Raw genomic sequence first — 24,876 nt, 5'->3', positions numbered from 1 at the left:
TTGTTTCAAGAATTGTAACTGATGATAAAAGATTGATTCATCACTGGGATCCAGAAAAACAGGATCCTACAAAATGGAAACACCATGTCACTACTACCCAAAAATTTCAGAACTCAATTCTCCACTGGAAAAACCATGGCCACCATTTTTTGGGATATAAGAGGAATATTTTTGACAGACTGCATGTCACATAAGAAAACAGTCACTGGAGATGCCTACACTGCTCTTCTTTCTCAAAAATTTAAGAGGGACCATGAAGAAACACATAAGGAAATAGACAAGAGTTGTTCTGCTTCTTTGTGACAATGCTACTGTACCCAAATTCCACAGAGCAATTGCTTTTCTGGAAGATTAAAAATTCCAGGAGTGCAGCTGTTCTACAGTCCATCCTACAGTGCAGATATGGTCCCCAGTGATTATTTCCACTTCAGAAATCTGAAGAAACATCTGCATGGTCATCAATTATCAAGTGATGATGATCTCAAGGAAGCTGTATATGGCTTTTCAGAGACCAGAACAGCGACTTACTTTTTTCAGGTACCTCCTCTTTGCTTTTAAAATGGAGAATATGCATTGAATTCAAGGGTTTAACCCTAAATTAACTCTAAAAAGAGTATTTTATAAAATTATTTAACCTAGCTTATTAATATGTGGTGTTAATGCTATCATTTGCATACAATCAGTCATCATGTGCACATGAAGATGCATATAGCAAGCAGATTAAGCTAATTTTTGCTAACATTATAAGGGCTTATACATACAGTTGGACCTCTCTTTAACGAACTTCCAAATAGCGAAATTTTCTATGTACCAAACGTTTTTGATTTTCCCTTGGTCATTACATTGAAAATAGTTTTCATATGACAAACTGATTTCGAGAGACTTGGGTATGAATTGTTCACACTTCTGGCCTTTAGGCAACAGAGCTGATGCTGTAGAAAGCACGAATTGAGATCTAAAAGGAATAAGAATTAATCCCTTTAGCTTTTAAGAGCAGAGCTAAAGGGATTAATTCCATGAATTAAGAGCTAAAACATTTTACAATTTAGTGGTGATCATAAAACCCTGCAGGAGGAAACTGGCCAATCATGGTGCCCAGCAGTGGGTCAGCAATGGCTAAAAAGAGGAAGTAAAACCTATACATCCTATACACTACTGTACCGAGAAGTTGTGTCGGTCAACTGCTATCTACTTGTCCACAGCCATTGGCAAAGATTAAGGCACATTCCTGATGCAGACATTGGGTCTGATCAACCTGTTTTATACTGTAAGCATCCTATTAGAGATTTAGGAGAGAGAGTAATTTTCCTTTATCCCGGAAATTCATCTGTTGTTTCAAAGAAACGAGTCATCCACACTTTCACTAAATTTCACCTGTCTCTGTTTACATAGTAGGTACAAGTGGTCCCTAATTTCAGTTTTGTTTTAGCTGCTGTGCAAGTAACCTAACAGTGTCTAAAAGGAAATCCTTGAGTGTAGTGTGAAAAAGTGGAAGTGCTTAATAGTGTAGATTGGGGGGTTAAAAAAGAGAAAAGAAAATGCTTTAAAATTTAGTATTTATGCCAGTAGTGTGCTAACCATTCTGAAAAACTGTTTCCATTTTCAAACTGTTTGAGGAAACAGGACCCAGTCAGAAGTGTGCAAAATTATGCCTGTATGAAAATGTAGATGAAGCAGTTTAAGCGGATGAAGTTTATTCAAGGCCAAAATGTGCTGATATCAGGGCCATTAAAAAAACAAAAGGCTATGGAGTACGCATCTTTTCTGTGCTATAAAACATTCCAAGCCAGTTCTGGTTGGCTGGACAAATTTAAAGAGCACCGTGGGCTTACTCGAAAATGTTATTTCTGATGAAAGTGGAGTTGCAATTGAAGAAGACTATACCCATTGGAAAGAAACAGTTTTAAAAAAAAATTTTTGAACAGTGGATTTTAAATTTTGATAGAAAGATAATGAAAGAAAATAGAAAACGTCACCTTGACTGTTGACAACTGCTCTGCCCACCTTCACTCAGTAATTTACAAGTGTGAAGCTTGTTTTCTTCCCTCCAAATACCTCGTCTAAACTGCAGCCAATGGGCCAAGGATTTGAAAATGCACTACCTAAGGCACATACTAAAAAAATTATAGAGAGAATAGAAACCAACCAACCTATAGATTCTGTTATAGATTTGTGGTTGTGCATATTAGAGTTGGCAAAAGTGTGGAGTCAAGATGTGACGGAAACAACGATTAAGAATTGTTTTGCTTTAACAGCAATGAGAGGGATGAACTACTAAAGACACTCAGCAATCTTAGGAAGAGTTCCAAGCGAGGTTTGATCAGTAGAGAAATTGTTGTTGACGAACTTTTAGGAGTTAATAAGGATGTCATAGAAGCTGAATATTCGAGTGGCTCCAACATTTTGGAGCATATTTAAAGAACTACTGAAAATATCAGCAATGAGTTGGATGAAAATGAGGGCAATAGCAATATTAAACTTTCCAAACAAGAAATGTTGGCAGCATTTGAAACTTTGCATTGAGGACTTCAGTGGGAAGAAAATGTAACAGAAAATATATATGAGTGTTTAAACAAATGCAAAAATTTTAATGACTGGCGTACAGTAGAATCCAGTGTACAACAAAAAATAACTAAATATTTTATAACATAATTCTTAAAAGTGTATTAATATATTGTATGCATCATGTAAATAGTCATTTCTTAATATGCAAGTATTAATAAATTAATTGTTTTAAAATGTTAGAAAATTTATTAATTTCCAATTATTCCTGATTTATTTCCCATATTTTACTATATTTCTGAATTTACAGTATTTTTCATTGTTTCAAAGGTCATATTTATAACGAAATTTTTGTTTAACGAATTTTTTCAAAAGGGAACGATCGATTTTCTTATATACAGGGAGTCTCAAAAATATTGGTACAAACGTTTAGGGGATGTAGGTAACATCTAAAGGAATGTGAATCGCATAGGAACCCATAACCGGAAATGTCACCGAAAGTCGGTACACGGCGCTGTTCATCAGTTCGCGAGAGGGAAAATTTCTGGTTTACTCATTCAAGCAGTAGTCACCGCATGAAGAGCATGCATCGATACATGAACTGTGAGCTGTCAGACATGCACCTAGTGTATGGATTAGCAGAGGGCCCACACGGTGTGTGCCCCAATGCGGCACAACATTGCTTCGCAATAAATGTGTGGGCAGGTATGGTCGGTGACTGCTTAGTCGGCCCATACCTGTTACCATCCCGCATGAACTCCGCTAAATATCGGATCTTTCTTGAACAAGTTCTACCAGGGTTACTTGATGATGTTCCGGCAAATGTGAGATGCAACATTTGGTTTCAACATGATGGGGCGCCTGCCCATTATGGAAGGTGTGTTGGTGACCATTTGAACAGGTGTTTTGGGCATCAATGGATTGGCCATGGTGGACCTGTTGCCTGGCCCCCAAGCTCACCTGATTTATCGAGTCTTGATTTCTTTCTGTGGGGGAGGCCCTCAAATCTATCGTGTATGAATCGTCTGTGGAGACGGAAATGGATCTTGTGGAGAGACTTGTCTGCGCTGCTGCTACTGTCAAAGAAACTCCAGGTGCGTTCGACCGTGTCCGCCAATCCATGCTGCGTCGGTGTCACACATGCATCGCATCTCATGGTGGAACCTTCGAGCATCTGTTGTAACATCATGAAATGCATCAATCTCGTACACCATTGTTAATATTATGTCAAATAAATGTTTGCCACTAATTACTGTCTTGTGCCATTTCTGATTCTTGTGCCTCTGCTACTACTTTCCAGTGACTTTTCCAGTTATGGGTTCCTATGCGATTCACATTCCTTTAGATGTTACCTACCTCCCCTAAACGTTTGTACCAATAATTTTGAGACACCCTGTAGAGGCCCAACTGTATATGCATATATATATATATATTAAGAGGGAAAAAAAATAGGCTATTTGTTTCTTTCATTACATACTGTGCAGTTGCATAACATGCAGATTAAGCTATTTTTGATAACATTATAAGGGCTTTTATATATATATATAAAATATATATATATTTTAATTTAATATAATAATATAATTTTCAATATAATTGTCATATTTAGTGCCATGTATATATGTAAATAGGATACACTTTGCATTCTTGGTGTCTTACGGTGTAGAAAACTTGTACCCACCGGCTTGCAAATTACAGTGTATCATTTTTTTTTTTTTTTTTTTTAATATATAGTTAAATTCATTTAAATTTACTTAAGTTCACGATGAGATAACATTCAAATTCAGCTCAGGGTCCTACTATAGGAACGGGTTTGCGATCCCGGGCATACCCGAGCCACAACTTATATCTTGTAATGTCTTTAAACTGTCCTACACTCTTTATTTTTATTTCTCTGAAATTATTAGGGCAATCCGAGGACGTAGGAGAAACTATTTCACCACATATTATTTTGACAACTATTACATTATGTCCTAGATACGGTCAATATGTAGTATGTATTATATATTTAATCTTATTTTAATCATTAAATTACATTCTCTGTCGGGTCAACGATGATTAATATATGCTTACATTTATATTTTACTTATATTTCTTACCTTTGATTCTAATATTTCTAAATTTTCTTAACTTTTATTATCATCCTTCGATTTATTTATATTCGATTTACATTCGGCCTATACTGGTTTATATTTGGTTTTGATTTAAATTACTTAGCATATATTGATCATCACAGAAACAGAGAACATCTTGTCATTTTTTGCCTTCATTCTGGGTGGTTGGCCCCAGTTGAAGTCATCTAGATTGTCGGTGAAAAGCGATAATAATTTTTTTTTTTTTTTTTTTTTGTGTTTTCTTGGGTCCCTGATGGTATTGTTATTGGATTGATTTGCTTATTCTGGTGGTTCTTTATATTATCCTTAATATTCTATAGACATTATGGGTGTATTGCTTGCAACTGCATTGACTCATAAATATTATTTACATATTAGTTACAGTTATTGTCGTTTTAACTTTCTTTCTTTACTTTTTTATCAATAATATATATATATATATATATATATATATATATATATATATATTGAGAGGGAAAAAATAGGCTATATTATTTCTTCCTTACCAAGATAGATTATCATTCTTCATTACCAAGGTACCTTTTAGAGTGACACTCATATATCTTGTGTTTAGTCAACTTCTAGAAGAAATAATTTTGCATGTTTTATTTCTCTGAGCTGTGTTGAAGCTTAGAAGCTTCAAAACAGCTGAGATATTGGTGGCCTGGCATTGTAACCACTGGGCTAATTGTGTCCGTTTATTATTATTATTTTATTTTATCTTCTACTGTTAAACTTTGTGCTGTAAGCCCTATTCAGCTGTTTATTATTATTATTATTATTATTGTTGCTCTTATGTTATTTCTACCCTATTGGGGGATTCCACTCTGTGATGGGTACTGCTACCAAGTACACAGGGTGGTTGTAATGTCTGGTGTTACTGTTGGTCGAGGAAATCTCTGACTATTCTACAGGTGTTCAGGATTGCGACTTTCTGGAGTTCCGTGTAGGTGTTCTCTGGGAGACCTATTGCTGCAAGGCTGCTATGTAGTCTTTGGCACCATACCAGTGGTTTACACGATGATCAGTATGGTCGATACTTCTTGCATATGCCACATCTCCTTGACTTCATGTCTCATGTTCGTGTACTTCCTAATTTTTTCCTCATGGGTTTTCTGGACATTGCTAGTGTTGGGAACTGCAATCTCAATCAGGTAGGTAGCCTTTTGCATCTTGTCCACAAGGGTTATGTCCGGTCTGTTGTGCGGGATGGTCTTATCTGTTATTATGGTGCAGTCCCAGTACAGCTTGTGGGTTAGGGTCTCTAGTACTGCCTGGGGTTTGTACTTGTAGTATGGTACACTTTCTTTGGTCAACTGGTATTTCCTCGCTAGCTTCTGATGTATTATCCTGGCTACCTGGTCGTATCTATGAGTGTACTCAGTCTGGATGATCACCTTGCAACCTGCAGGGCACCTCCGTAGCCAGGTGGGAAGGAGCAGCAATGCGTAGCACAAGCTTCTTGATTAGATTGGGGTTTGAGCCCATGACCACCAAATACGGAGGATGCGGAAAGGTCAGGGAATGACCACTGCATATCCCGGAGCAATATGGCCTTAGTTGCTAATGCTCCTAAAAACCAAATAACAACAATAACAAAATAACAGCAACCTGCAGTGATGTGTTGGATCATTTCTGAGATCAGGTGGCATCGTCGACATGTGTCATCTGACATTCCCGACTCCTTTTCAATCTTTTTTCTATAGTTTCTGGTGTTGATTACCTGGTCTTGGATGGCCAGCATGAATCCTTCAGTCGCGGGGAAGAGCTTGCTGTTGTTGTTTGTTATTTTGGAGCATTAGCAACTAAGGCCATATTGCTCCGGGGATATGCGGTGGTCATTCCCTGTCCTTTCCACATCTTCCATATTTGGTAGTCACGGGCTAGAACCCAGGTCTAATCAAGAAGCGTGTGCTACGCACTGCTGCTCCTGCCCACCAGGCTATGAAGATGCCTCGGGGAAGAGCGTCCCGCTTGTGAGCCATGCATTGGAAGCAATGTTATTGATATGATCTTGATGGAGGTCATTGTAGTGTCTTCTTTACCCATCTTTCTAATTTCGTTTCTTGTGCCGTCTGGGTGGTCTGGGTGAGTGGGGTATACCACTTATCTATCTTTCTTATGGCCTTCCTCCCTCTTTCTGATGTATTGTTAGTCTCTCCACTGCTGACGGCAGCTCTTCATCATCATTGTCATTGACTTTCGCATGATATCTTCTAGCTCGGTGTTAGTCCAATCTATGACCCCAAAGGTATATGTTAGTACTTCAGCTGCATAGGTATTTATGGCTTTAGCTGTGTTCCCTCCATTCAATTTTTCTTTCAGCAGGCTTCTGAGTCTCTGATGATATTTTTCGGTCAGGCACTTCTAGATTTCCTTGTGCTCTAACTGCTGAGCCTGCATCATCCCTAAGTATTTGTAGGTCTCTCCTTCTGTCATAGCTTCGATCTCTTTACCAGTCAGCAGCTGGTAGTTTTGGCCAAATAATTTTCCCTGGTGCAGTGTGTGGGTCTTGCATTTGTCTAGACCAAATTACATCCTATGTCCTTGCTGAATTCTTCGGTGATCCGGAGTAGTTGCTGGAGTTGCTTCTCTGTTGCTGCATAGAGCTTGATGTCATCCCTGTACATCAGGTAGGTGAGGGTGTACAGGTTCTTTCTTCCTTCCTTCTTTGAGATTATATCCATACTTGCTGTGGTTAAGTATGGTGGATAGCGGGTTGAGTGCTAGACAGAACCACTGGGCTCAGAGCATCTCCCTGAAAGATTCCTCTTCTAATGGGGGATTGGCCTGGTTGTGATGTTCTCAACCTTAATGGTGCTCAATTTCGTCATTGTTGCTCCTAGGAAGTTTGTCACTATCGGATTGACCTTGTAGATCTTCAGGGTCTCTATTAGCCAGCTATGAGGTACGGAGTTGAAGGCCTGCGGTAATTGATGTAGACCGTGTATAGGTTGCGGTGGTTCTTGTAGGCTTGCTCCATAACTGTGATATCTATGGTTAATTGCTCCTTGCATCCTTTCTGCTCTTCAGCCATTATGTTCTGACTCTCTAAGTGGTCTGATATCTTCTTGGTTATGCAACTGGTCAGGATCTTGTACATCGTTGGCAGGCAGGTGATTGGCCTGTATTTCGCTGGGTTTCTTGTATCTTCATCTTTAGGCTTCAGATATGTGACTCCTTCGGTGAGAAACTTTGGGATTGTCTCTGGGTACCTTATCATTCGAGTGAACTGCTCTGCTAGGTGCTTGTGCGTGCAGGTGAGCTTCTCATACCAGTAGTTGTGGATGTTATTAATTCCTGGGGTTCATCAGTTGTGGGTGTTCCTGATCGATTGTTTTACTTCTTCTTCTTCTCGAATCTCCCACACTCTCATCTCTTGTATGTCCTTGGTTTTCTTCCATTCTACTTCTATCCAGGGTGCTCTGTTGTTCTGTCTTACTTCACTGCTCCAGATATTTCCCCAGAACTCCTCGATCATCTTCTTTGCAGGTGGTCCATTTCCTGCTTTCTCATCTTCACCCAGTGTCCTGTAGAAGGCTCTTTGATCCTCATTGAAGATTTGGTTGTTTATTTTCCTCTGGGAGCTCTCTTTGTATCTGCGTAGTCTCTTGCTGAGTGCGAGGAGGTTCTGCATCAGTGTGTCCAAGTATTCTCCCAATCTCTGATTTCTGGTCTCATGTTCTCTGGTCTCATGTTAGCTGCTATGGCAGCACACAGTATACAGCTGTGTGGATAGCCTCCAGTGTTGCATCATTGTTGTCAAGGTAATGTGGCATTATTTGCCGATTGAGGTGGTCTGTTACTCTCGACAGGATTTTATTTGGCTTCTGCTTAGGTATCACGTGGGTTCTTCTGGGGTCCATTCCTTCGAATTCTGTTAGGGCCTTCTTTCACTCATCTTCTATTCTGGATATCATGACTTCATCTCTTTCCACTTCAGCTACTCTGGGTTGTATTTCTTCTTGCTGTTCCTCCTCTTGTTCCATATTGACCATATTCTTTGTGCTTTGTAGTTGATGTCTGACATCCTGCTTTATTTTTTCCAAGATGGCAGGAGCTATTAGGTTCTTTGTGACGATGATCTTTCTTTGGTCTGCTAATCGCTGTTCGTGACCTGAATATCAGGGTATTGTTCCAACCACTTGGTATGTAGTCGCGACCTGTACATTGTCATATTGGTCTCTAGCCTGGTTATTTCATAGTATGCTTGCATGATGTACATATTCATTTCAATGCTCCACTTCATGCATTGGCATTTTCTTCCTTCCTGGGTGGTCACTAGTGCAGTTGCGCAGGAAGCACTTCCAGTTGGTGGGATGGATGGTCTTGCCCTTCTCTTGTGGTAGCCTTACGGAGGAAAGTGCCACTTGCTCCACTGTCTTGCTCGGGAGACTGTCTCCAAATTTTCGAACCGACCCCTCTGCCTAAGGCCTGAACGCGAGTGACTTTATCCTATGCCACACTCAATGCAGTATGAATAATATTTTTTTGTGAAATCATCCATCTATGGAGGTAGACTTGTTTATCTTCGGCTTATGTCCAGTGGTTTATTTAATTTATTTTTTAGCTCTCGCAAGTGACACCAGGTGGCGTCACTATCTACCTCAGCTGCCACTCTGACCTTGGGGAAGGTAAGTCCAATGGGGTAACTTTCGCGATGTTTTTTTTTATCACCATTTAATGTTATATCGGTCTCCCAGTGTAATATAGCCACGTTCACTTCCACCAAGGTGGGATTTGTACCCAGGTTCATCAGGTTGGTAGTCCAGTGTCTTAACTACTGGGCCATCGCACCCCTATTATTATTATTGTTGTTTCTCTTATGTTATTTCTCCCTAATTGGGGGATTCCACTCTGTGACGGGTACTGCTACCAAGTACACAGGGTGGTTGTAATGTCTGGTGTTACTGTTGGTCGAGGAAATCTCTGACTATTCTACGGGCGTTCAGGATTGTGACTTTCTGGAGTTCCTTGTAAGTGTTCTCTGGGAGACCTATTGCTGCTAGCTGCTATGTAGAGTCTTTGGCACCATACCGGTGGTTGACACAATAATGTATTCTGTTTATGTAATGTAAGTGGCATATGGAAGAATGTTCCTTTATGACCAAAACTAAATGCAGGTAATACAGTCAGTCCTCGTATAACACGTGTTTACATTACACGAATTCGATCATACACAATTTATAAATAGGGGAACGATATCTTATATAACACAAACCGAATTCGCTTATGCACGATTCGCCTTTGTGTTTACAAGAAATGGCAGTCGAATGCAGAATCACCCCAACCGAATGCAACATGATAGGAATGAAGAGAAGATTCTGAAAATGTATTTGTTTTTTATATCAGTGAAGGGGAAACACATTTCACCATAATAACGTAAAAACCACACAATTCCAGCTATCGGTATTATCGCAAATGCAATTAGATCGAGTTTACTACCAGTTTATAACAGATTCCACTAACAGAAATGCAACTGGAAATTGTTTTTATTGTTTTATGGTAGTAACCCCTAGTAATGTGCTTCAGTAAAATGTGAGGTGTTAATAGTGTATCTCTGCCTTTATGGTGTTGTTTATTCAGTTGCTACATGCGTGCACTTTGTTTATGTGTATCAAGCATACTTCCTCGTTTTGTAATTTTGCTTTATTCCCTAAAAATGAGTAAAATACTTAAAAGGTGTGAAAAGGAAGCGTCCTGGTGAAGACACTACAGATTCAGAGAGAAAAAGAAAAGCAATATTGATAAACAGATCCAGACTGGGTCAAAAATTCTTACCCGGGGAAATTTATACTGGCCTCATACTAGTGTTTATGGCCAAAATCACACCGGCCTCTGGCCAACCGAGGTTCCCCTGTAAGGCTTATGGCCAGTCCGCCTCTGTCCATAGAGAAAAAATAGGAAATTGTGAAATGCTTTGAGCGAAATGAAAGACCATGTGATATTGCACGTGCTACAGACCTAAATGAGGCAACGCCGAGAATTACAAAGAATGCAGAGAAAATAAAAACAACTTTCATAGCAGGAACAACTCAAAGTGTAATTAAAATCCATTAGATTAAGACACAAGAATTGGAAGAGATGGAACGGCTGTCATCTGTTTCGATAGAAAATCAAACAAAAAACAAGTTTGCTTACGATAGAAGCAAAAGCCTTAGCAATATTTTATTACGATTATTTATTGTGTTTGGTAATGTTTTGGTTACAAATGTGTGTTCAATCTTGGGTGGTCGGCACCTAACACTATTTTTCCCATAGGGTCTGTTGTTCGTATTGCACGATTTTGCATTGCACGAGGGTTTCTCGGAACACAACTATCGTGCTATACGAGGACTGACTGTACATACAAATTTTGATTTGATTTCCTCTACTGCATTGAAATATCTTTGCAATCCTATAGCATTATGTAGGGCAAACATGGCCAATTCTAGGGGTACACGTAGCTGTTGTTATATTTAAAAATGTAAATTTTATTTCATTTACCACTTGGCTGTTCATTTAGGCAAAATATATTATTCACAGTTTGGCAAAAGTTCACTAATAGGGACCATCTACTGGCTGATGAGAAGCCAGAAACTTCAAAGCAGCTGTTATGGAGGTGTCTCAGATTTTTAAATGTATAGTGGATTTATCTTTTCAGCTGATGCTATACAATTTAAAAAGATATTAGCAACTTAGGCATAATCACGGATGACATATTTGTCTTTAACTTGAACATATATCAAAGTCATAAGTGCTGAATACTTTGCCCTTGGTCTTCAGCAAGAGCAGATATCTCTCCATGACTATAATTTAATGCAGGTAATGTGTATGAATTTTAATTTGATTTCAACTACTGTAATGAAATATCCCCCCAATCCTATAACATACAACAGTTAATTAATGAATATCGATTCATTAGTTAGAAATATCACTTGACACTTTTTGACGTGAATACATCTTTAAATTCAGAACAGTACTGGGGGTACGAGACGAAAAGTTGAGTGTAACAAAATCATTTGATAAGGTTTGGCTTAATAATTTATAAATTATTAAAGGTAGCCAAACTAAACAGATATCATTCGATAGTTGCATACCTCTTCGTTTTGTAATTTTGCTTTATTCCCTAAAAATGAGTAAAATACTTAAATGAGGGAATAAAGATTCATCAATGACCTTCAGATACCATGCTGCACCACACGGGTGGAGGTGTGGAGGGGGTCCGTCATTTTCTGTACGGTCTACCACGCTTCGGAAACTTCCACCCAGTATAACTTTGCACTCGGTCGTGGTACAACGCTCGTTTTAGTGTCAATCAACAGCTCTCGTTGATATCTATTGGTTTAATGTGAAATAATTAAATTTCAATATAATGTTGGTGAAGACAATGTGAACTGAGATTGAAAAATTTTAGAAATTTCACAATGTCTGCCTATACTCGCCGGAAAGTGAGCCAGAAATATGTTGAACGCATACAACGGGAAAGAGCAGCTCATCAGCTTTCCAATAATACCCCAATGTCTGGGTCAGAATGAATAAGGAAGTATCAGGAGCGAAAAAAATGGAAGCGGCACAGCGCGTGGCTGACGGCACTAGCACTTCGGCGGTGGTGGTGCACGAACCCATGGATGTAAATGACGTAAGTTACTATGCCACCACTTTGGAAGTTGGATTGGACGAGATGGATGTGGCTTTCGGAAGATCGGTGACAATGGAAGACCATTGGAGGTCGGTGAGTGAGGGTTTTGAGAGCACATTTGTGAACAATCCATTTGGTCATAAATGTGATGTGTGTGACAGACTATGGTTTCTGTGAGACCTGAAGCCAGTGAAGTCAAAACACATGCTATGCTCCATAACACGTTCCCCGGGCAAAGCAGTTACAGATTTCAAGTTGTACAGTAATTGCAGAAAATCACTGGACAGCAATAACATTCCAAACTTGTTGCGATTGAACGGTTTCAAGTATCCACCGAAGCCCAGCGGACTGTCACTGTTGGACCCGATCAGTGCATGGCTGATTTCACCACATTTGCCATTCATGCAAATCCACAGGCTTCGTTAATGGGGCAACTACGGCATAGTGGGTCAAGTCATAAATATGCCAGTTGACGTGAACATATGGTGCAGTAGTTGCCCGGCGTCTGGACGATGATCACGCTTTCAACGTAAATATAAAGAACTTGATAAACAAATCTACATATTTGAGTGATTTCATGAAGAAATCTGTTGTAAAGGCTTGGCTTCATTACTTGGTGAATCAACCGTTGTACAAACATTGGAACATTACAATAAACCGCGAAGCATTCGACGACAGTGAGGTGATGGAGAGCGACTGCTCCATTGAATCGATGGAGCCCCGTTTGGTGCCGGAGTTGGAGGTTCTGCTTTCAAGACAACACACCATGCTATGGAACGAAGATCAGTGTTTGGACATTGCGCCTGGTCAGCACGCCACACCGATAAATATCATATATAACGTCTATGCGGAAGAGCTCTCATTTCCTGCGATATACTATGGTGTGCAACGACAGTTCAATCTTGGCATGCGTGTAATGCCATACATGATGGCGACCAGTGAGATCTGCAGAAGTGATCGCCGTGGAGTTACACCAGATCATGTTCTGTACATGGAAATGAAAATACTGTGTATGCGAGTGGTGAAAGTCATTTACAATATGTTCAGATGCGTGAAACAAACAGACAATATCATACACAAGATGCTAGAAGACAGAACATTCCTCGAAGAGTGTATGGACAAGAACTTCGCATTTCTGAAAACGATCCCCAATTCAGTGCAATACAGGATGGATGGTAAGAAGGAAATCGAAATACGTTGGCCAAAACTTCTAAAGGGTTCTTCATGACTTGAGTGACTCCTTCAAAGACATCGAAGTGAACCATCCACTGGAATATTTGACTCGGTCCATGCACAGTCACTTGGTTAACGAAGACCCGGTTACGTGCTGCATTTATTTTAACAAGTTGGTCAATGTTCTGATGATGCTACTTCAGTCGAAACTCAAGTGCAATCCATTCAGCAAGTACCGCGTGGTCGATTACTTTCTATGAATAGAATTTCAACATCACGGCAGTCCGCATACGCACATCTTTGTGTTTCTTAATGACGATCCATGCGAGGCAGTGTCCGAGAGCATGCCAGGGACGATTGCCACAGAATGGACCGCTGACAATGTTACCACGCATTAGCATTAGTAGAAGCATATGATGCAAGAAAGCAAGCTTATGCAGCATCAGCCAAAAAAAAAAAAAACCCACTCCCATTTCACCCCTCCGTTCTTTCGAAATACCTGTCCAGCTAAGCCTTAAATTTATTTAGGCTATCAACTTCCACAACAAGGGATTGAAGTCTGTTCCACCAACCAACTACCCGCTAGCTAAAGGCAAATTTCCGCACATCTATCCTACATCTGTCTTTCCTCGATTTGAATTTATGCCCTCTCAGGTGATTATTCTGAGCAAGAGGAAGCATCTCATCGGCACTGAGCATGCTCAAACAATTCAAGGCTTTATACACCTCTATCAGATCACCTCGCCGGTGCCTAGTCTCCAGACACTGTAATTTGCAAAACTTAAGCCTTTCTTCCTAAGAGCAACCCTTTGTCCATTCACTAATCTTGTTGCCCTTCTCTGTACTCGTTCCAGCAGCTCTACATCCTTCTTGAAATGAGGCTTCCAGACCTGTATACAGTAAGGTGTGGCCTGACCATTGCCTTATACAAGGGAATAATCACCTCCTTATCTCTGCTAGAAAAATTCCTGTATATCACTGACAAGACACCATGAGCTACTCTTGCAGCCCGTCTACACTGCTCAGAGAACTTCATATCTGCCTGCACAAATACCCCCCAGGTCCTTTTCATTCTCTACCACTGTCAGTGTAGTACCACAGAGTTGATACGTTGCTCTGGGGTTACTGTTTCCCATATGTAGTACTTTACATTTGTCGATGTTAAACTTCATTTGCCACCTCTCAGCCCATCTGCTCAACCGTCCCAGATCCTGTTGCAGCAGCATAGCGTCAGTAATGTCCTTAACAACCCTGCCAACCTTAGTATCATCTGCAAACTTGGACATTAAGTTTGATATACCATCATCAATATCATTTATAAATACAGAAAACAACAATGGACCCAACACTGAACCCTGAAGGACTCCACTAATAACATTAGTCCACAATGAGCAGTGTCCATTGATTACCACTCTCTGTCTTCTTCCCCTCAACCATCCCTTTATCCATAGCAGCAATTTGCCTCCAATGCCACACTGCTCCAATTTGAGCAGCAGTCTTCTATGTGCAACAGTATCAAAAGTCTTTCTAAGATCCAAATATATAATATCAAAGTTATTCCCTGCATCCAGTTCTTTTGTAACTGCATCATAGTATCCAATCAAATTGGTCAGGCAAGACTTTCCGTTAACAAAACCATGCTGTGTCCGAGCTATAATTGAAGTCTTGTCTAGATGATCGTGCAGTGCTTCTTTAACCAGTACCTCCATTAATTTTCCTGGAACAGAAGTTAAACTCACATTTCTATAATTACTTGTGTCAGCCTTTGATCCTCCTTTGTGAATTGGGGTCACATTTGCTCATCTCCAGTCTATGGGTACCTCCCTTAAGTCCAAAGGAGCTCTCATAATTATGGCTAAGGGTTTGCTGACTTCCTTTGCTGCCTCCTTTAATATAACTGGATAGATCCCATCCACCTCGGGTGTCTTTTTTATGTTTATCCTCAACAATTTCTCCTCCACTTTCCTCTCAGTTATTACAAAATCATCTAGCTCACTGCCAGAGTTTACTTCACCTCTGGGATTCCCCTTCCTAAATAACTCCTCATAGGTAAAGAACTCTTTTCTGTTTTTCTTTGCATTCTTTGGCAAGGATTTCTCATAATCTGCCTTTGCCTGCCTAATCTCTTTTGTGACTTAGTTACAGACCAGCTTATATCTATCATAGGGTTCCATGTCACCCATTAATTTATATGTATCCCATGCATTTTTCTTTATGCAATGTTGTTGGCAGTGCCATTCTGTGGCAATTGTTGAACTACTAACCATTGCAACAAGTGATGGGTAGAGTGGCTATGCGTTCTCGGCTATACTGACGAAGACCGGCAACAGTGAGAGACTAGATGCGGATGAGATCCACTTGATAGAGAGTCGCTTCAGAACTAGACAATGGTGCGATGAGAACTTGCCTAGTGCCATTAGACTGTTTCAACAGAACCATAGCGTTGACGCTTACAACAACAGTGCGATTACCACTGACCTGGAGAATGTTGCTGATGACACGATGCTTGGCTACAAGATCAAATGGAAGTGGCCAGCGGTAGATGCAAGCTGCCCAAGATGAGTGTAGTTGAGACTGGCTGACTTGCGTATATGATCAAGTTGGCAGTAGGTTATCTTTATATGGTCACCATGAATCTCGACGTCAAAGATGGAATGGTGAATAGTGCCATCGGTGTGTTGCAGTACATCGAGCATTTTAGCGAAGATGAACAATTTGTGGAGATGGAAAATGAACCTTCAAATTCCACGGTGGTTTCCAAACGTCACCATCATTTGTGGCTTGAATTCCCATACGACTGTATGGGACAGAAGTGTCAAATCAAGGCTAAACCGCATGTGATGTGCAAACGTGACGTGTTGAATGTTAAGTGGACTCCGATAACTACTTGCATCGTGAACATTCTGCTGGGTGGCGCATTGAAGTGCAGATGAGTCCAGTTTCCGCTAGTACCCGCTTGTGCGATAACGATTCACAAATCGCAAGGAAGCACTTTCGATCGAGTCGTCTTTCAGTACAAGTCTCAACAAAATCAACTGGTGTACGTTGCACTGAGCAGAGTCACTTCTATCGACGAGCTGTATTTTACTAATGAGAGAGACGATTATAAATTCTATCATGGTTACGGAAATTAAGCACCCACTGTCAGAGAGATATGCGACAAATACGAGAGAAAATGAAGAAGCACCACTTACTGACGCTGGTTAAACAAGTTGACAGTTTCTGTTGTCGACAATCGTCGACTGCTGCGATCACAGAGGAGGTCAGGAGATTAAACATAGATGATGATCATGAGAATGGCGAAAACTCACGGCAGGCAGTCTTACTTGTCTTGGCGATCAATGCACAGAGTTTGGTGGTGCATGCTGAAGATATCGAAACTGATTATAAACAGATCTGACTACTTGGCCATCAGTGAAACCTGGATGGATGATGCCGCACCTGTGACTGTATCTGGTTTCGAACTTAAAGCATGTAAGAATACAGCCATAGAAAGGCGACACAATCAATCGTCAATTTCGTTGTCATCATCCAAATGCACCGCCGGTGGAGTTTGCGATATACAGGAACCTCAACAGATTCGTCAATTGTCAATGTATCATTACCATTGATGTTAGTCATAAGCTTAGAGTCAAAGACCCATCAGTGGGAGATATATGCCTGGTCGATGTAACGATCAACGGTGTATCTCAATTTGCCCTCAGAGCTGTGTACATTCATCTGAACGCTTCATCGTCAGCAATAGAATGTTGTATCTATCGATCCCTGCTGCGATACTCGAAAAGCATAATGATAATAATCCCCAGTATCGAGCCAGACCTGCATATGCCGATCATCATCACCGGTGACTTCAATGTCGATGTGTCACGAAACTGATCACTCCAGGACTTTATGCAACGTGAGTTTAATCTCACTTACATTCAGACCACAGCGACTACGCTCGATAACACTTGTATTGATCTGACTTTCGCCAGAAACTTGGATGTATCTTGTCACCCTTTGAATCTTATTTCTCTTATCATAGACCTATGATAAATAAAATTGTAATCGATTATTAAGCTTGTTTTTATTTATTTACACTTCCCAAAACATATATAATCCGCTGTCATGACGTATTCACGTAAAACCCCTCCGGCTGTGCTCTGACACAGCCACACCCAATTTTTTTTAAACAACAATAATGCATTATGCACTACAAAATTAAAATAATGATTTAATTAGTAGATTAGTAGTAGTAGATTTTATTACTAAATTGACTTTATAAAATTCTGCTTATAAAATCATCTGTTTTTCCATTACTTACTATCTTCACAAACAGAACCAGTCAATCCTGGTGGACAGATACATTTCCCACTGATGTGATCACAGGAATTATTACCACAGCTGCACTTCCGTTTGCATTCATATCCATAATAGCCAGCACTGCAAACTAAGGAAAAACAAATCAGTAGCTAGATTAGCTAGATGTGTCAAAATTGTCAATAATGCAAATTACAAGTAAAACGACATATTTGGTCCACTGATAATTAATTTGATATTAATATTCACTGTTTAGGACTGAATTTCTGAGTAGTTCATAGTAGATATCAATAGTGATTAGTAGCTACTAATCACTTAATAAAACAAATTTAACATAAAATCAGTCTACATTATAATAAGTATAATTTGTATAATGCAATCACCATAATCATAATTTATATAATGTCATACACAGGATATTGTTGTTGTGTTTGGGTTTAGGCATCGACTTAGACAATACTGTGACATCTATGCAATATGTCTGTACAACCATGTTGAAATGCTGATTTGCATGTTGTGTGGGCTGAAAAATCTGAATGACTCACAGGGAAAAAATCCTACTCCCTCTGCCCAAGATCAGTTAACTACACACTTAATTGAAGAGGGCTTTAGAAATTCTAATCAATTATGGAGAGAGAGAGAGAGAGAGAGAGAGAGAGAGAGAGAGAGAGAGAGAGAGAGAGAGAGAGAGAAATGCATTTACAGTTTGAATGAAAGTGGCTCACAATCAATATAAAATTCAGCCAATTATGCACTATCTTCTGAAAAGTTTTCTCCGCTAAAATCAAGAGTTTAACAGTGTAGATGACAATGTTGCCAATTTTTCTTTGGCAATATTGAACCTAGATATGCAATTTGAATACAATGCTTTTCATCCAGTGGTACAATTCAAATTCAAATGGCACATTCAAATGGCTATATGGCACATAAAAATTGATTTATAGAAAGTGGATTCTCCCATGATTTATTAAATATTTTTATACTTTTTCTTTACCAGTTTTAATGTTATCTCTTATCTAGATTAGGTAAATAAAAAAAAATCCAAAATCTGGTACTTAAAGCAGATTAACTGGAAATTAACAGGCATTTTTTCACATTTATTGTTAATTCAAATATTTTAAGTTCAACTGATTTTACATAAATTAGCAGTCATAAAAATCAGGGTCTTACTTTATATATATATATATATATAAAGACATAACAGACCTTTATAAATATCTTGGATAATTGAACTGGCATTAAAATTTTTTAAGTTGATTAGTGACTGTAACTATGGGCAAGGGGGCAGATGTCTGATTTAACATGCAGGTGGTCTATCACAGAAATTACTTTTATTGTAGATTTAATATTGACAATTTGTTTAATTTATATCCAGATCTATGGACTGTGGATGTTAATTATAAAAATAATTGTATCAAAAATATTATGTTTTGTAATGGTGCTGATTGTAAAGTATGTAATTAACTCTTTTAGTCTAAAGGTTTATAGTCCTTCTGGGCATAATGGGAATAATATAAGAACAGTTTCCAGATGAAATAAAATTATCAAAACAGAGTAAGCAGAAAATAATTCTGAACATCATCAACTTCCCCACTTGTAAATAAATAAAGCATAAACTGCAAACAATTTGTAAGCAACAAAAAAAAGGTTAAAAATGAGTCTACAATAAATCTGTCCACAACCAGCTTGTTGCTCTGAATCATCTTCTCGATTGTTAATTTTAAGCTGCACCTTATTGCTGTTGCACTCGCCTGTTTATCAATTTATCATCTGTTACTCTTCCCTATCAATCAATAAAAAAGATGCACAGTCATATGAATGAGAATGGAGCTGGAGGCACATATTTTCAGCTCCAGATAAGTTGAAACTGAAAAGGTATATTGAGATTTTGGTGATTTTAGTGTTTTTTTTTAGCTTATTTGTGTTCTAAATTTTATTTTAACTTAGTTTTTATTATGTCTGATTTAGTTTATAAAGTCAAGGCAGTATTAGGTGGGTCGGAAAACTGTTAGCTTGGTGGGGAGAGAATCACAGACTAACTGCTTAACAATAACCAGAGGTAGAAGTGAAGTGATTCTTGCATTGCTACTATTGGAATATGCAGTGGCCTGAAAAGCAAGGTATCGGGGATTTCAAGGCCTGCTGTGGGTCATCATGGAACAAGGAAATACATGGGCTGTGTTAAGGTAACTAAAAGTAAGAATAGGTGCATATATAATTGTATGTACACCAATGCTGGAAGCATAGTAAATAAATTTGATGAATTTGAAGTACTGGTCAAGTCATCAAATGCAGACATTGTGGGATATCAGAGATGTGGTGTCACTCAGATATAAGGGATGTAGAATTTGAATATGGGAGTACTATACAAAAAAAACAAACAGGACAGGAAGGGGGGTTATGCTCTTAGTTAAGAAGCACATAAAATCTAAGGCAGTGCATCTAGTTGACCTGAGTGGACAGGGCAATGTTGAGTAAGTCTGGTGCAACACAAGCAATGGAAAAACAAAAATGAGAGTGACAGTAAATCAGAATCTCTTATAATGGGGATTTTAATTTTCACTTACTGTAACTAATTGACTATTCTATTAACTGTAACTTGTGCATTACATACTCACACACTAGCAAGACTTTTGTGGATTTATTGGACAATTGTTTTCTACAGCAACACGTTAGAGAGGCAACAAGAGAGAGCAATACTCTGGATCTGATTATCAGCATTGGGTCTTCATGTATTAAGAATCTGCAGATAAAAGAACCACTAGGTGGCAGTAATCACATTGTATTGATGTGAGATTTACTTAAAGATGTAACTACTATCAAGAGTATAGGGAAGGTTTTTGCTTTGTAAAGGTATCTACAGTGGTCTCAGATAGTTTTTAAATTCTATACAGTGAGACCAATTAACATTGTTGCTAACAACAAATCCTAAATGGGAAGCATTGAGGGAATCATAGAAGCTACTAGGTTTTCATACCAACTAAGAAATACTGTTCAAGGCTTAGACCTAAATGGATTTCAGATGAACTATTGAGTCACGTGGTAGAGAAGAAAATGCACGAGATGTATACAAAATATCAGATGATACAGAAGCCTATGATAGATAAGCTAGTCTGCACTCAATGCACAAAGGAGGTAGGAAAATTATGAGAAGTCTCTGGAAAAGAGGGAGATGTCAGAAGTTTATCAAATTCTAACAGGGAGCTGAATTATTTTGTGATAATTGAGAGAAAAGTGGAGGAGAAATTGTTGGAGTTAAACATAAAAAGGCACCTGGGGCGGATGGGATATAATCAACTATATTAAGAGAGATGGAAAAGGAGGTAAGCAAACCCTTAGCCATAATTATGAGAACATCTTTAGATTCAGGGGAGGTCTCTGTGGTCTGGAGATATGTGAAAATATCCCCAAGGAGGATCAGAGGGTGAATGGAGTTACTGGTTAAAGAAGTAATGCAAGTCCATCTAAACAAGAGGGCAGTTATACTTCAGTCAGAGCATGGGTCTGTTAAGGGGAGATCTTTCTGAAGAATTTTACTGGATACTATGATCCAGTGATAAAAGAACTGGATGCAAAAAATAATTTTCATATCATAAACTTGGACTGCTGTACAAACAGTGGAACAGTGTGGCATTAAGGGAAAGTTACTGGTATGGATAATGGGTTGATTTAGTGGGAAAAGACAATGAACAGTAATCACTGAAGTGATCTTTGTGGACTAATGTCATTAGTGGAGTCCCAGAGGGTTTGGTGCTGGGCCCGTTGTTGTTTTATGTATTTATTAATGATATTGATGATGGTAAATGAGGCTTAATGTCTTAGTTTGCAGATGATATAATGGTTGGCAGGGCAGTTAATGACAGTAATGAAGGTATGCTGTTACAATGAGATCTATAAAAATTAGCCAGACGGGCTGAGAAATGGCAATTGAAGTTCAACATTGACAAATGCAAGGTACTGCATATGAGTAGCAGTAATCCCAGTAAAGTATCAACTGGGTAGTACTAAACTCAGGGTAGTGGAAAATGAAAAGGACCTGGGTGTAACTGAGTAGTCTGATATAAAGTTCTTTAAGCAGTACAGACAGACTGCCAGGATAACTCATGGGGTTTTGTCAAAGATAACAGGAATTTTGCTAGCAGGGATAAGGAGATGCTTATCCCATTGTATGAGCAATGGACAGGCCGCATCTTGAGTACTGCATATGAGTCTGGAGGCCTCATTTTAGGAAGGATGTAGAGCTTCTGGAATGGATACATAGAAGGGCAATGAGACTCGTGAGGGGAGTAAAGGGGTGTTCTTACCAAGAAAGGCTTCAGTTCTGCAAATTGCTGCTTTTTTTTCTTTTTCTTTTGTTGTTAGTGCATCGGCTTCTGTGGCCATATTGCACCTCCCGAGGTTTTTGCTTTTTCTACTCTGATCCAAGCCCGAGGCAGGATTTGAACCCTGCCTCGGGCCTGACCTTTGGGTTGCTAGGCAGGCACTTTACCCACCCGGCTAGCCCGGTCGGTGCAAATTGCTGCATCTGGAGACTAGGTACCTGTGAGGTGATCTGATTGAGGCGTTTAAGGCTTTGAATAGCTTGAGAAAACTCAATACTGATTCTTCCTCTTGTTCAGACTATGCTCATGAAGAGTATAAATTCAAATTGAGGAAAGATGGTTGCAGGCTAGTTGTGTAGAAGTTTGCCTTGAGCCAAGGGTAGTTGATTGGCAGAATAAGCTATCACCCATTGTTGTGGAAGTGAGTAGTTTGAATAAATTCAAGGAAGACCTAGACAAAGTATAGGAAAAAGCCAGGAAATTAAGCATATGCTTGTCATTTTGTTGGATGTGATTGACTGCCTAAAGAAAAGACTGAATGCATTGGATGGAATTAAATCAGGTGATTCATATGGCACGCACAAGTCCAACTCAATATTAGAACTTACTTTCATATATTTGGCAATCCCATTGGCATTCAGCTTGCTCAATCCATTTAAGGACTTATACACCTCAATCAGATCACCTCACAGGTGCCTACTCTCCAGGTGCTGCAATTTGCAGAACTTAAGCTTTTTTTGGTAAGAGCACCCCTTTGTTCCCCTCACCAATCTTGTTGCTTTTCTTTGTACTCGTTCTAGCAACTCTACATCCTAAAATGAAACCTCCAGACCTGTACACAGTACTCTAGGTGTGGCCTGACCATTGCCTTGTATGACGGAATTATCACCTCCCTGTCCCTGCTAGCAAAATTCCTATATATCATTGACAAGACTCCATGACCTACCCTGGCAGCCTGTCTGCCAGCTCAGTGAACTTCATATTTGGCTGCACAATTATCCCCAGGTCTTTTTCATTTTCCCTTCCCTGAGTGTAGTACCACCCAGTTGGTACATTTCTCTCGGTTATTGCTACCCATATGCAGTACTTTGCATTTGTCAATGTTAAACTCCAGTTGCCACTACTCAGCCCATTTTCCCAACATATCTAGATCCAGTTGGAGTAGCATACTGTCATTACTGTCATTAACAGCCCTGCCAACCTTTGTATCATCCGCAAAGTTGGACACTGAACCTGGTATACCTTCATCAATATCATTGATAAATATACAAAACAACAATGGGCCCAATGCCAAACCCTGGGGAACTCCACTAATAACATTTGTCCATGAAGAGCATTAGCATTAGTAGAGGCATTTGATGCAAGAAAGCAAGCTTATGCAGCATCAGCCAAAAAAAAAAAAAAAAAAACCACTCCCACTTCACCCCTCTGTTCATTCAAAATACCTGTCCAGCTGAGCCTTAAACTTATTTAGGCTATCAACTTCCACGACAACGGATGAAAGTCTGTTCCACCAACCAACCACTCGCTGGCTAAAGGCAAATTTCCGCATGTCTATCCTACATCTGTCTTTCCTCAATTTGAATTTATGCCCTCTCAGGTGATTATTCTGAGCGAGAGAAAGAATCCCATCAGCATTGAGCATGCTCAAACCATTCAATGCTTTATACACCTCTATCAGATCACCTCGCTGGTGCCTAGTCTCCAGACACTGTAATTTGCAAATCTTAAGCCTTTCTTCGTAAGAGCACCCCTTTGTTCCATTCACTAATCTTGTTGCCCTTCTCTGTACTCGTTCCAGCAGCTCTACATCCTTCTTGAAATGAGGCCTCCAGGCCTGTATACAGTACTCTAGGTGTGGCCTGACCATTGCCTTATACAAGGGAATAATCACCTCCTTATCCCTGCTGGAAAAATTCCTATATATCATTGACAATACACCATGAGCTACTCTTGCAGCCCGTCTGCACTGCTCAGAGAACTTCATATCTGCCTGCACAACCACCCACAGGTCCCTTTCATTCTCTACCACTGTCAGTGTAATACCACAGAGTTGATACGTTGCTCTGGGGTTGCTGTTTCCCATGTGTAGTACTTTACATTTGTCAATGTTAAACTTCATTTGCCACCTCTCAGCCCATCTGCTCAACCTTTCCAGATCCTGTTGCAGCAGCATAGTGTCAGTAGTGAACTTGACAACCCTGCCTACCTTTGTATCGTCTGCAAACTTCGACATTAAGCTTGATATACCATCATCAATATCATTTATGAATACAGAAAACAATAATGGACCCAACACTGAGCCCTGAGGGCCTCCACTAATAACATTAGTCCACGACGAGCAGTGTCCATTGATTACCACTCTCTGTCTTCTCCCCCTCAGCCACCCCTTTACCCACAGCAGCAATTTGCCTCCAATGTTACACTGCTCCAATTTGTGCAGCAGTCTTCCATGTGCAACAGTATCAAAAGCCTTTCTAAGATCCAAGTATATAATATCAAAGTTATTCCCTGCATCCAGTTCCTTTGTGACTGCATCATAGTATCCAATCAAATTGGTCAGGCAAGACTTTCCCTTAACAAAACCATGCTGTGTCTGAGCTATAACTGAAGTCTTGTCTAAATGATCCTGCAGTGCTTCTTTAACTAGTGCCTCCATTAATTTTCCTGGAACAGAAGTTAAACTCACAGGTCTATAATTGCTTGTGTCAGCTTTTGATCCTCCTTTGTGAATTGGGGTCACATTTGCACATCTCCAGTCTATGGGTACCTCCCCTGAGTCCAAGGAAGCTCTCATAATTATGGCTAAGGGTTTGCTTACTTCCTTTGCTGCCTCCTTTAATAT

At 39.5% G+C, this 24,876-nt stretch overlaps 1 protein-coding gene across 2 annotated transcripts in view; it reads right to left on the bottom strand.

Annotated features, from left to right (window-relative positions):
* Positions 1-24,876, bottom strand: part of LOC150089701 (uncharacterized) — a 394,377-nt gene that overhangs the window by 34,794 nt on the left and 334,707 nt on the right. For both annotated transcript variants that reach the window (XM_090389604.1, XM_090389605.1), the window contains one exon: positions 17,714-17,839. In XM_090389604.1, the coding sequence (XP_090245730.1) occupies positions 17,714-17,839 (126 nt within the window). The remainder of the gene's footprint in view (positions 1-17,713; positions 17,840-24,876) is intronic.

This window comes from Mastigoproctus giganteus, chromosome 2 (genome assembly GCF_048544385.1).
Source record: "Mastigoproctus giganteus isolate SK-2022 chromosome 2, ASM4854438v1, whole genome shotgun sequence".
Taxonomy (NCBI): Eukaryota; Metazoa; Arthropoda; class Arachnida; order Uropygi; family Thelyphonidae; genus Mastigoproctus; species Mastigoproctus giganteus.
Note: the sequence above shows the minus strand (reverse complement) of the source record. Positions and strands in the feature narration are given on the sequence as shown.